This window comes from Canis lupus, chromosome 7 (assembly GCF_011100685.1).
Source record: "Canis lupus familiaris isolate Mischka breed German Shepherd chromosome 7, alternate assembly UU_Cfam_GSD_1.0, whole genome shotgun sequence".
NCBI lineage: Eukaryota > Metazoa > Chordata > Mammalia > Carnivora > Canidae > Canis > Canis lupus.
The window spans coordinates 4035051-4049310 of NC_049228.1; the positions used below are offsets into that span (position 1 = coordinate 4035051).

At 33.6% G+C, this 14260-nt stretch overlaps 1 protein-coding gene across 5 annotated transcripts in view; it reads right to left on the reverse strand.

Annotated features, from left to right (window-relative positions):
* PTPRC (protein tyrosine phosphatase receptor type C) overlaps positions 1-12568 on the reverse strand; it is a 126297-nt gene extending 113729 nt beyond the window's left edge. For all 5 annotated transcript variants that reach the window (XM_038541956.1, XM_038541955.1, XM_038541954.1 and 2 more), the window contains exons 1-2: positions 12412-12568; positions 12215-12330 (exon numbers count right to left, since the gene is read on the reverse strand). In XM_038541956.1, the coding sequence (XP_038397884.1) occupies positions 12215-12287 (73 nt within the window). In that variant the 5' untranslated portion in view covers positions 12288-12330; positions 12412-12568. The remainder of the gene's footprint in view (positions 1-12214; positions 12331-12411) is intronic.
* Positions 12569-14260: the final 1692 nt, after the last annotated feature.

Here is a 14260-nt window from a genome sequence, read left to right on the forward strand (position 1 = left end):
AATGTTCAACAAACCCCCTAACCTGTCCATGTATTAGCTTAAATAGTACTTTTAAAGTTTTCTATCAGTGTGCATCGAAACAAACCATACCACACAAGGGATTCAACATAACATTGTCTTTTCAAGACATTTTCAATTAAATTTTTAATTAATTTGTCTCTCAATATATTTTATATAGATTTTATTTTAAAAATTAGTTTAAGTCATATCTTTCTTTTTTGAATAGCCAAGCTAGCAAAGGAGATATATGTTGTACATATGCACACATACATACATATATATTTAATTCTTACAAATATTATTACAAATTATTTTCATACTTTTGTGACAGTATTAAAGTTAAGTAGGGATATTTGACAATAATTAGTTCACAATCACTGTTCAATCAACTTTTCAAGAGACACGGATTTGGACTTTTATGTGAAATTAGCTGGATTCTTATTATATGCCAGCAAGCATGCTAAGCCCCTTTTTCTCAACATCCAAAACAATTTTTTTTCCTTTCCCACTTTGGCTACCCCTTCTCACTTTTCTTTTCCTAGTCTCTCCTCTCAACCCCTCCAAATATGGAGTGTCCCAGGGCTCAGAATTAGGTCCTCTGACTCTAAACATTCCTTTACAGTATCACATTCAGTCCCTTGGCTTTAAATTCCATCTGTATACAGTGACTTCCAAAGGTATGACTCCAATCTAGTCCTAATGAGCCCCACACTCTTAACTCCAATTGACTTCTAGATATCTCAAGTTGAATGTCTAATGAGAATTCAAACATTAATATGAATAAAATAGAACCCTCGATTGCCTACTCCAACTGGGGTGTTTCTCATCCTAATTGCTCAGGAGGAAAAAATGTCTTGTTCTGTATAATTTCCTATTTTTCTTCCACACAGAAACTTCTCTTGATCCAATATACATCTGTCCTTTCTTTCCAACTCCACTGCCAGCACCTAGTCCAGATACCACCCCATTTCTCTTTTCCATCAATCTAACTGGCTCCTAACTGGTCTCAAGGTTTTAATTCACTTCCAATCTATTCTCACAGCAGCCAGAGTAGTCTCTTTAACATGGAAATAAGATTAGTCATTCTCTGCTTAAAACTTCCAAATAGCTTCTTCTCTTTATACTTAAGGTAAAAATCCAAATTCTTTCCATTTTCAATAAGGCCATATAGGACCTTCTCCTTCTACATATCTCTCCAGCTCCACCACAAACCACTTAGCTCTGACTCACCATACTGCAAGCATTTGACCTCCTTTCCTTTAGTACCCACCAAGTTTTTGGTTTTTCTGAAGAAACTTTGCACCTGCCAGTTCTCCTTTACATAAATCTTTAAACTCTTGTTAGCCAATGTTAGCAGCCTAATGATTCTACTTCTAAGAGGCCTTCTTTGATCACTGTCTAAAGAGCCAGTCACTCCCCGAATTTAGCCTGTCTCCATCATGTCATACTGTTTTATTTCACAGGACTCATCAATATCTGAACCCTTCTCAGTTATTCACTTGGTTTCATCTCTTTTACTAAGATGTAAGCTTCATAAAGATTGGTACTTCTGTTTTATTTACCACTGTGTCAGCACTTAGAATAGTTCCTAGCACATAATAGGGGTTCTATTTTTAAAATGGCTAAGTGAATGAGTAAGTTATCTCATTTAATACCTACTGGTATAATTTCCATTGTATACATAAGGAAACTGAGGATTTAAAAGGTAATGTTTCCAATTGGAAAGCTCAGAATGGAATCCAGGCAACATTTCCAAGCCAATTTCTTAAGCATATTAAAGGTTAGAGCTTGTTTGAATCCAATATTTCTAGTATTATCTCTTTAAATTATTTTTGTCAGCATCCGGCCCTTTTGTTTTGCTTATCTACTTCCCACATATCATCACTCCCTCTCACAGTCAATACTCTGAACTGATATCTTCTGCTTTATTTTTTCTTAGCTATTATGTATCTTGAACATACCTAAAGGTTCCATCAGTAAATTTCGAAATAAAAACATGGTCACTAAAAAGACAGAAAGACTTAGGACTTATTAGGCATAAGTTAAAAATCATAGTTTTGAAACCAAAAAAAAGGGGGGGGGATTTGAAAATCTGAGTCTAAGAATTTAAAGTAGAATACTTGACCTAAGTTACTTGATTGACAGCCCAAATTTATCATAGTAACCAAACAATAAACATATTTTTTTCTTTCCTCCCCCTTGAGTTTTAGCCAACCTGTCCCTGAAGTAGAAAACCGTAAGATAGCTCTACCAGATTTATTTAATATGCCTCTTGGATAACTATAAAAAGCGTATCTGGTGTCTACACTTCCTGGAATAAGATGAGAACCTCATGTGTTTTCCATGATCAAAGAGTTTAACAAAGGTCAAGTTACTTCCCTTGCACTTCAAAAATTAAAAAAAAAATATATATATATATATAGATACTTTGGTAAATTATTCAATGGCTTTCACTTTATGTAATATCAAAAACAAATTAGGTTGGGGAAAATCCATTCTTTCCATCATATCACTCACCTCCGGACAGACTCAGTGGTGTACCTTCTTAAGCTCCATTTCAAGATGATGGCAACATTACTTTTGCATTATTAATGCAGCATCAATATTCATAGTAAATACAAATTAATCAAAGATGTCCTTTGTCTTTTATGAGACAAAATCTTAGCTTAGATCTTGCTAAAGATATGAAAGTGATTGGGTGCCCAATGTTTCACCTACATAGCTAAATCAGGTGCATTGGGCTGAAATGTATGTTTCACACAAATGACCTCTGAGACACTACCAAGCACCTTTCATCTTGGTGTGATTTGTGTATCATCAAGTAGTCATGTCCTCATTACCTGGTTACTAGGCTAATGACTAACCAGGCTGAGTAATCCAGTGTAAAAAAAAAAAAAAGACCTAGAATCAGACTGACATCCTTTCATCAAAGGATGAAATATCAGCCTTTATTAACCAATGACCTTGGAAAATTAATATGAAAGATCATTGAAAAAATTTAAGGATTAGTTTGCATGCTGTGTATGTTTTAACATGTCTCTCCAAATGAAGCTTTAATTTTCAGCTTAAATCACAAAAAAAACAAACAAACAAACCAAAGGGAATTGGAACTCTTGGCTAGTTCCTCTTTGCATGTACCACCTTTATTTATTAAATATCTAATAATAATCTACGCAACTCAATGGCAGCTTCAGAACTTCTATAACTGAAGGCATAGAGAAGAAATCTAGTTGGAACAGGGGCCTAGATGTTGTTTGGCAAGAACAGAGTTTTTACTTAAATGGTATGTTATATGTAGATTTTTAAAATAACAATTTTTAATCCGAATTTATAAAAGATGGAGAACATAATTAATGATCTGCTGCAAGGTATATTATTACTTTGATGAGAAAGCTTATGGAGAATTTGGAAGATTTAAAACCCCATCTCCAAGCAGCCACTGCCATGATGAGAGTATAGATTTTCCGAGGCTAGGCATAGAGTATGATATTCCCAGCTGAAGATACAGGGAAAGCACTCATAAAATATTTGTGCATGAAATGAATTAATGAATAAATAAACATATTTAGCTAGACTGGTGAAATAAATATTCAGGATGATTTTAGTGATGGGTTTTGAGAATCTGGGAGATTTTAATTTTTCCTATTTATTCATTTCTGTATCTCTCAAGTTGCCTAGAATAATCATGGTTTACTTAGAAAAAAAATGGGATATGCAATTTAACATATAGCACATAATATAGCACATAATCAAAACAGAGATAGAAACCAAGAGAAAAAAATGTGAGCAAGGATTTTAAGTAATTTTTTCTTCCTCCTATTTCCTGAGCTTTCCTATCATATAGAAACTTTACCATAAATAATTTGCTGAAATAACAACAACAAAAGGACAGATTTAAAAGTGTTTTTATACGTTGTTAAGTACTTTCTACATACAGGGTTGGACTATACAGACAACTATCCATTCATTTAACAAATAAGTTCCAAGGATCCACGGGTACTTATCTACCTATTGATAAATAAAGCAGAGACCCAATGATAATCTACATAAGCTCACCAGCTACTATGAAAGACACCCAAATAAAAAGCTCTCCAAGAGGATTATTCATAGGATCATCGCAGCAGACAAACACCTGCCTATGTGTGAAAGGACTGGAAGAGCAGGGAATATCCAAGAGGGTTGCCCAGAGGAAGTGACAGTTGAACTAAAGTTTGAAGAGCAATTATAATTTACCCAGTTAAGAAAAATGTGGAGGGAAGAAGAAACAGCATGGCCAACAGTTTGGAGACAAGAAAACATTCTATTTTTAGGAAAAAATGCAAGTTACAAGAGGATTATACAGTTGATGTTTTTTTCTCTTCCTTATGATTTCATTTCCCTAATAACATTTCTTTTCTCTAGTTTACTTTATTGTAAGAATATAGTATATAATGCACATGATATACAAAATATGTATTAATCAATTTTTTATATTATCATTAAGTCTTATGTTCAAAAGTATGCTGTTAGTAGTTAAGTTTTGGAGGAATCAAAAGTTAAACCATAGACTTTTGGCTGTGCAGGGCATCAGTATCCTTAACCTCCATTGTTAAGGTTCGACTGTGGAGTACACGTTGCAAAGTAGTTACAGATAAAGCTAGAAAGAAATCTGTGTGGATTAAATTAAAGTTGCGCATACCATGCTAGTAACTTTATTTTTCCTAACTGCAGAGACAAGAGTAGAATGATTTGACACCTTATTTTGAGCTCACTCCCGATGTACATTGAAAACATTAAATTTATCATCTTGATTCTTCTAATTTTTGCTATAGCAACTAGTAAGAATTTGGCATAAGCTGTGTAAACTAATAAGAATGGCACATGAATAAGAATAAAAATACAAAAAAAAAAAAAAAAAGAATAAAAATACAGTTCTAGTCTATATAGCAATCTGGTAAGTACTTCTAAAGTTTCCATTGGCTACTTGAGAAATAATCAAAACCCTTAAAATCTCAAAATGAATCTTGCTTAAAGAGCTCTCAATAACAAAATGATTGTTGCTGATAGAAATTTCAACACAATATAAATTTGAAAATGTCTAACATGGCCCAATTTAAAACTTGACAGAAGTAAAAAAAAAAATTGACAGAAGTAAATAATTACATTAGATCCATTACATTTTGTGTAACATTGAAATATAAAAAAAAAAAGAAAGAAAGAAAAAAAGGAAGGAAGGAAGGAAGGAAGGAAGGAAGGAAGGAAGGAAGGAAGGAAGGAAAGAAGGAAAAAAGAAAAAAGAAAGAAGCAATGGCTAAATTTGCACACAAGTAATGTTGTTTCTGGCTAAATAGAAGAATTAAAACATTTTTGGGAAATTTTATATTTCTATTATTTGACAAAAAAATTCACTTAGAAATATTATAACCACAAAGGAAAATTCTCAGAGGCATAAGTCTCTAATCAGTAAAATTGGATGTGGATAAAACTTGATTAATGAATTTAATAGTAACTATAAAAATTGAATGAAAAGTAATGCTATTGAACATAAGTTTAGTAAAATTCTCTTCATGAAAAAAATTGGTCATGATTTAATCAGGCTATATAATAATATTCAAGGAATTAAGCTGGCTTAACAGATATTTTTTTTTTTCTGTAGAAGCTGTTCTCAAGGAAAACTCATAAATGTAGGTATATTTTAATTAAATGCTTATTTTCTTAAACATCCTTGGGATCAAAATCATGGGATCAGTATATTCTCTATCCAATTGGGAGCCACTGAAGGAAGGATGTACAAAGGTAAGTTTTACCCTTTTACATCAATCCTCCTGGTGGAGGTGGGTATGGAAACTCTATGGATTGAAAGGAGGCAAGAGTGCAGGCTCTTGTTACAATAAACAATGAGAACCTTTAGCAAAGAGTTGGATTTACAGACTATTTAAGAGGTAGAATCCAGAGTAGCCTGAAAATCCCTAAAACAGGGGGTGCAAAGTTAAAAGAATTCAAAGATCTATTAGGGTTTATTCCTCTGTCACATAGCCTTAAACTGTATCTCCTCCCAGTTTCTCAAAGGAAGAGATGTGATTTGGAATCATGTGTCAATGATAAAGAGCTCTGTGCTGTGATTTTATGGGATCACATGAGTAAAACACACAACTTTGCATGATATCTCATAGTTTTCAAAGCATTTTCACAAGTGTTATCACTTTTAGTGCTTAAAGCACATTATAGGTGAGGACACTGTATATCAAAGATAGAAAATTATTTGAATGGAGATCATATAATTCATTGAATTCGATTTTCAAAATGCTTCTCGATCCAAATGCCATCTCCAGTGCAGAATGGCGCCTGACTCATTTCCTGTGATGGTTGGTATTTCTTTTATCAGTAAACAAATTACTGTTTTTTTTTTCTTTAAGTGGAGGCATATAAAATTTGGTGACCACACTTTACTGCTATGATATCGGCCCTTTGCTATCATCTCTTAACATCATTATTATTTATATAAGATTCTCTAGTCTATATTCATGACTATCAGGACAATTTATTATTACTATTATTTACAATGCAGAGAATTTCTTCTTGCATATCAGTGCTTTTTGTTACGTTTGCCAGAGTAGGTGTTCATTTTCTAATACATGTGAGTGTGATGCTGAATTGCCCTTAGCTCTTGATTTGTGCTCCAGCATTATCAGATCACCTTTTTGGAGGGCTGATGATTTTCCTGCAGTTGTTCATGTTTTGCTTGGAAGTAGTTTTTAACTATGTGAATGGCAATCATTTTCATTTGAATATCATGGCATGTAGTTATAGTTTTATCACACGTGCAGTATATACAGGAGAAATTGAAGTTATAGTAAAATAACTTTTTCATTTCAGATATTTGTGGCTCATTTTTAGTAGGAAATAAACATTTACTTTTTAAACACAGTATTCTATAGCTAAGCACCATGGAAGATGTTAGTTTGTTTGAGTTTGAAGAATCTAATAAAAGTATTGATAATCTTGCTGATGATCTTTTCAAAGGGGAGTCAATTGACGATATTATGAAGGCACGTGGAAGGTGCTTATATATTTCACTAACATTGGCTTTATGTTTATTTATGTCAAAATTTTATTTATCTTTTCTTATTTTTGTTATTATTCCTGAATACACAATACTCTGCTTATAGTAGCCATTCCCCAGACTCCAGGCAAACTGAAATTGAAGTAGCACTTGGACATATAAAAATGAATGCATATTAAACATTTGAGGCAATGATTAGATATTTTCCCATCTAAATATTGGTTATAGCCATGTACACAAAATATGTCTATATATTTCAGTATTATGTAGAAATAGATATCACATCATATGGCTAAACAAATAGCTTACAGTATTTCATTTTTTTCTCCATCCTTCCCTAAAGAGTATTTTTCTCACATATATAAAAGTCACAGCACTAATCCATTAGTAATAGGCAAATAGTATGTAGTTAGGTATCCAGCACTGACACAGCTATTTAGGCTGAAATTAAATTTAAACTGAGATTAAGTTCAATTTCCATTCTATTGTGCAAATATTTCCCTAAATTTATAAGATGACAGAAAAAGATCAACGGTATTTGGTGATGACAAATTTCTTACTCTGAACCCAGATGACTTACATATATACATGATCTGAACAGAAAACCTTGTCTGTGTTAACACTCTGCTTTCACCAGCAAAATTAATCAAACTAACTGTAAATCTCTGCTTTCTACCTACTCAAATTGAAATTCATTATCTTGTTATCTAGTAAGAAATGATGCCCAGACTCCCTGCAAACTTTCTGTGTGCACGCAACGCAATACGTAGAGTGAGCCCTTGAAAACAGTCCCACAGCACTACCAGTGTCCATGCCTGTACCTGCAAGGACTGGACCTGACTCTGTGTTTCATCCCCCTTTTAGATGAGTATCGCCTTCCCTGCCTCATTCCTTATTTTTCTTCCTATAGTTATTTGTACCTGAAGAACAAAACTACCCCACCAAATGAAATGCCATTAGCAAAAATGTCCAAAGAGCAGGCCAAGAAAAATTTAGGAATAACACTACTGAACTATGGATTTTTAAGAAATTAGGAAGATCTTCCAGATAAGAAGGGAAAACAGGGAGATGAAAGAAGGAAATAGCAAAATAATCAATTAAATTTTGAAAAAGGCAAAGCCCGTAGGGATCCAGATCCAAAATTATTCTATTTAATCTTGATGACATTGTCTAACTCCCTCTATCTTTCCCCTTTCTGGCTAATTTTTTCATCTCATGTTTCTCTCTTTCTCTCTCCTCTACTTCTGAATTTTTTTCATATTCTTCCCCTTTCTCTCTCATTATTATAATCTTCAGTTTTGTCAAAGAAACCCACCCATTACTTTTTTAGTGTCTGGTAAGAAATCAGATACAGATGATACAGAAAGAGTCATAAGACATAGTTTCTTCCTTATACACAGGTTGCAATGAAAGTAAACGCACTGATTAGTAAATAATAATATTAATACCACCATCAACAGTAAATTGAAATAGTATGTGAAAAATGCCACAGAAGAGTGGCAAAAAGTGTGTGATTTCAGTGGAGATATTTTGTGGCATGAGTGACGGAAGGAAACATTCAACAGGAAATAGGACTTGCACAGAGCCTTCGAGGTCCTGAGGAAGTGTACAGAAGCCAAGCAGAGTGTTGAAACTGCCTACTGTGGCTTCTATTTTAATGAATCATACAAGAAAAAAGAAAAAAAACAATCCCTGCCCAGCTCCAGGCCCAGCTCTAGCTCATTGGTGGACTCAGTTGCTCTGGCGAGGTGTTTTGCATAGCTACCAAAGGCAATGAGAAGATATCGGAGGGATTTTTCTTCTCCCTTCCTTTTAGATTCTTAAGGTGTAGAGCATAGAAAGAAATGAATGAGACTTCAGTTAGATTAGGAAACTATAATAATACTCCAGGTAAAAAATGATAAAGGCATGAATTAAGATGACGTCAAGGGAGAAGAAGAAAGAAGAAAAGATTTTAGAGATTATTAAAAAGTAAAATTATAAGACTCAGGAGCATTAAATACACTTCAGATTTTTTTCTTTTCTTTTCTTTTTTTTTCTTTTTTGCACCTCACAGGAATGAGTATGGAGATGAGAAACAGGATCATCAATACGTAGCAGGTAATGGTAAGGAACTCTGAGCACAGAAAACAAGAATAAAACTGGCCAAGAATTAGAGCCCATAGAACCCTGATATTTAAAAGTAGACAAATATGAAGAACCAGAAGATAGATAAGTAGATATTTGTGTGTGTGTTATATAACTCACACATAAACACTAGACTATAATGTGTGTATAGGTATATGTATATTTATATGAAGAATATAGAAATATCTATATTCCTACACTAGTTAATTGTCATCGGTGAAAGGATATCAAGTAGCCCAGAACACAGAAAAGACCCAGTTCAAGCTAACCTCTCTGCCTCTCTACTTAGTTATATAGAATGAGACAGGAATAGGAAAGACAGACGCCCCTCCCCAAGTGCACTTTACCCTTTCTCAAACAAAATGCATTTCAAAAAAAAAAAAAAACAAAATGCATTTCAAATTCTAAGCAATGATAAGAATCACAGGCAGATTTTTATTAGAAAAATGCTTGTAAAAGACTCATACAAAATAATGTTCACATCCCCAAATCTCTAAATTGTGGAGAATTTAGAACTTAATAAGATTGCTTATTAAATTCAATTCGCAATTTGTTTTGAAAGCCTGTGATGTGCAAGGCATAATACACGTTTGTAACATGAAATATGTCTTTAATGTATCTGGGGAAATGGAGAATATGACCAGGAAGTGAAGCTAAACTGTTATAACTCGTAACTCACACAACTCATATACTCTAGCTGGTATGTTATAGAGGGAGAGATTTGCCCAGCATTACACCTTCTTTAGAGTCAGGGAACATTCATCCCTACCTGCATTCTCAAAACTATCATTGTCCCCTAGAATTATTTAGAAATGTTCAACAAATGTTTCCAGTTATCGTGGCAAAGAGGCACAGAGCAAGGAGATTATAAGCATTTGGGTAGAGCTCAACCCAGCATTGTTGCCATGGCAAAGTTAATTATGCCTGGCCTGCATTTGTAGTTTAGATATTAAATAACACAACTGAATTATGCATATATTTATCCATTAATTGATGTCTCTCTACATTTGGCTCTGTGGGTTTTTTTTAATTCCTTTATAGTACACAATACAAACTTGATGCCCAAAAGCCTATTATTTCCTATGATCACTAAACTCAATTTTAACATGTTAAAATCAAACATGTAATCAAACTCATTTGTTGCTAATAAGGAAAAATACATAATTTAAAATACTAACAACTTCCCAAATCATACATTGAATCACAAAATGTCTCTCAGCACGTCAAAGGTGATAAGTAAGATTTTCAGACACAGATAATTAGATCTATATGTTAAACAAGATTTGCAGACACAGATAATTAGACCTATACTATTTTCTAAAACTAACTTTAAATTTCAGGAAGACTATCAATACCTTTTAGAAAAAGTATTTGCTTTAGATATATATGTAAGCAATTGAAGTTAAGCTTGATCCTTCAAAATAAATCTACATCTATCTATCCACTTATTTAAGTACAAATTGTTCGGCACAATTGATTTAAAGTTTTCTAGATAATTTTATACTTTTGATCATAAATGCAAAGATATTCCTTACAGTAAAAATCCTTAATAGAGTGAGCTGAAATTTTATGATGATTTGCTCTGTGTCCTACAAAATATTTCAGTGATTCCTTGTGCTCATTTAAAAATGCTTCACAATAGTTCTTGAGGGGGAATTTTTAATCAATATTCACTCTGATTTATGAGAGTACACATATTGTCACCTGGTTAAAATCATTATTCATTACAATTTGGATTTGATTATGATAACTAACTTTATAAGGAAGATAGCTTGTTAAGCATTTTTTGTACTAAGACAAAAATGCTATATCAAAAAATTTTTAACCCATCTTTGCAGTAAAAAACAAAACAGTGTCTTATGCTGCTTTCCACTCTTCTTGGTTACACAAAATATCAACGAGCAATGTAACAAGCTCAAGAGGTAACTACTGCCCTGCCTTTCAGAGGAAAGAAGAGTGGTGGAAAGTCAAAAACAGATTTCAAAGTGAATTCCAGTAGGCGAGACTTTTAGCAAAGATTTTCTTTTTTTGTTTGACTTATTTGGAATTCCTACAAAAATGTCATTTTCAATGCCCTTTCAATAATGAAAAACAGCTTCTAGATACATCGTAAGGAGTCATATTAAATACCAATTTATTAGTTACATTTAACAATCAACCGAAATGCACTCATGACTCAAACTAAAACTATTCAAGAAATGTCCATTAAATAGATAAGTATACAAAGATCTTCAACTTAAATGAGTGCTTGAGAATCCCCATTACACTTTCCTATAGAATACAACATTTGCACGAATATTAAGAGTTTAAATATTTTTATCTCATTAGGGCTCTGATATTTACCCATCACCCAGGAAGGGCGGTGGCCCCGTAAAAATTTCCAAAGCAAATAATCATTAAAACTATGAGGAAGAAAACCATATACTTCTTTTAAAATACATCTGTGTTAAGAATATGCATCAAATTAATATTTTATTAAATACCCAGATGTACAATTTTAGACTATCATATATAGCTAAGTACTCAACAAAAATATTTTAGTGGTAATCAAAATTTGAGGAAGCAAACTCCAGTTCAAAAAGAAAGAGTGGCTTACGTGCAACCAAAGCCATATTACGACTTAAAAAACAAAAAACAAAACAAAACAAAAAACCATTTTTTTGTTAAAAGGATGAAAATTCATTTACTTTGTCATTAAGAGTTCTTTAGGCTTTCATAAATTTACATTCATGTATCTGAGGGTTAGGCAACAACATCACTTTTGTAATATCCTTAAACAGTTTGTAAACAAAGATACGGAGAGACAGCGTCTCTTTTAAGTTGTGATTTTTCTCCCCAAACATTTATGCCTTTTTAAACAGTAACAATGTATCCTATCACATAGAGCCATGTCTCTCTGAGCTACAACAGCCTTGACCATTTTATGGTGAGCTTCCTCATTTCCAGTTCCAACACTTAACTTATTTTTTTTGCCTATTTCAAACCAATGTCCCGCCACAAAGAAAAAAAAAATAACTAGGGATATATAAATATACTTGTACTTACCTGTAACAAACACTCCTGTATCCAGAAAGGCAAAGCCGAATGCCAGAAGTTTAAGCCACAAATACATGGTCATATCTGGAGATCAGCCGTATTCCTATGAAACAGCATGCGTCCTTCTGAAAAGCAAAATAATAGTTATCTCTGCAAAAGGTTTTCTTTGTGAAACTGAATCAAAAATAAAAGAAATGAATGCATACTCTTTGCTGTTGTCTTATCAGAGAGGGAGCAATTTCCTCCTCTGCTAACCCTAAGGACAAACCACTTTGCTAGCTACACAAACTGCTAGGTAGTGATGTCAGATTCGGTTTTACTAACTTCTCCAAAAATACTGTAAAGGATCTTCTTTGCAGGAAGTCAAGAAAGTTGTTCAAAGTCAGTGCAAAAGCCTCCTACTTCCTTAATTCAAGTAATTAGACCAAGTTAGTAGGCCTTTTAAACCATTTTTTTCCTTCAGGGAAGATGTTTTTTAACTCTCCAAATAATACACCCTTATAATATTCATTGCAGCTTTTAAAAAAATCATATCCCCACCCCCCAAATAATCAATAATTCTCTTACCTAAGAGGATAAAACAGATTCAGGGGAAGGATGACAAAATGGGGGTTGGCAAGATGACATACTGATTGAATCAGTAGAAACTACCTGTATTTGTTTCAACAACCAAAACAACAAAAAAAGCACAATTACCTATCTGGTTATTTTTTTGCAACCAGTATCATTCACTAGGAAGACATTCAACCCCCCACCAATAGTCAAACCCATTTTCCCTGCAAAAGCACTCTCAGGAAGCTGAACAGCTTTGCCCCTAATCTTCCACAGATACCCTGGTGGGGCTAGCAATGGGATCAGTCACATCTAGAGCAGCAAATCCTGCTTCAAAAAAAGAATGCTTCTGTGACCTGAGGTCTCCTTGGTGCTATTGGTGAGGGAAAGAAGGCCAATGAATTGAGAACTGGTTTTTGTGTTGTTGTTGTTTTTTTTTAATAAAAGCTAACATTTTCTCCCCCCACTCCCCCAGTGACACATTCCCAATCTTTTTTATTAAAAGACAGCAGGTTAAAATATGGCACTTTTCATGATTCTGATGGTGTTGTTAGCAAGTCCCTTGATTGGGAAAATGGTACTGGCACAAAGCTACTAGGAATTCAGTCATACAATTAAACCAATTGGCATCATTATCACAGTGTCCTATTCATTTTAAAAAAAATAGTGCACCTGTACAAAGACACTATTATTTGAGGCACCTACGATACTTAAGAGACTTGCAGACAAACCGAATCCTTGCAGTAACTCTACGATCCTGGGTTAGAAACCTACTACTGCAGGGTTCTTGTGTTTCAGGGAATAGATCTTTTCATATTTATAAACTTACTGTCTTATTCTGTCACTGACTACTGGGAACCCAGAGCCAAATTTGCACACCTTCCTTTGAGCAAATGAAAATGGTCTCACGTCTGAAATTCTGAATAATGACATTGTAATGAGATATTCGGGGGTATGATTTTGATTTTATTATGATTATTACCACAGCTAAGTTACTGGGCTGTTGCTAAGTCCAGGAATATGCTTAGCCCTTGAATTGTGTGTTCTAATTTGTACAATAATGCGTAAGACGGACCGTGGTGTTGTTCCCCATCTTACCTATAAAGGTCAGAGGGCTTAGGTGCTATGCCTAAGTTCTCAGAGCTAAGAAGTAGACCGGTTATGTTTCAAATCATCTCCAACTTTCATGTCACTTTCCTTTCTTGCTTTACTAACCTTCTTCATTTTTCTCACTTCTTTCCCTAATCTTTCTTCTATGTATTTAAAACAATTTTTAATCTCTAAAAGTTAGAATATTGATTCCATAAACATGTTGTTCTCTTTTGTTTTGATTTCTCTCTCTCTCTCCCTCTCTCTCTCTCTCTCTCTCTTTTTTTTTTTTTTTTTTTTTTTTTTTTTTTTTTTTTTTTTTTTTTTTTTTTTTTTTTTTGCAAATGTCTTCTTAAATAAAATAGCTGCAAATGTGGGCACTACTCTTCAGGAGATAAGCCTGATGAGAAGGGC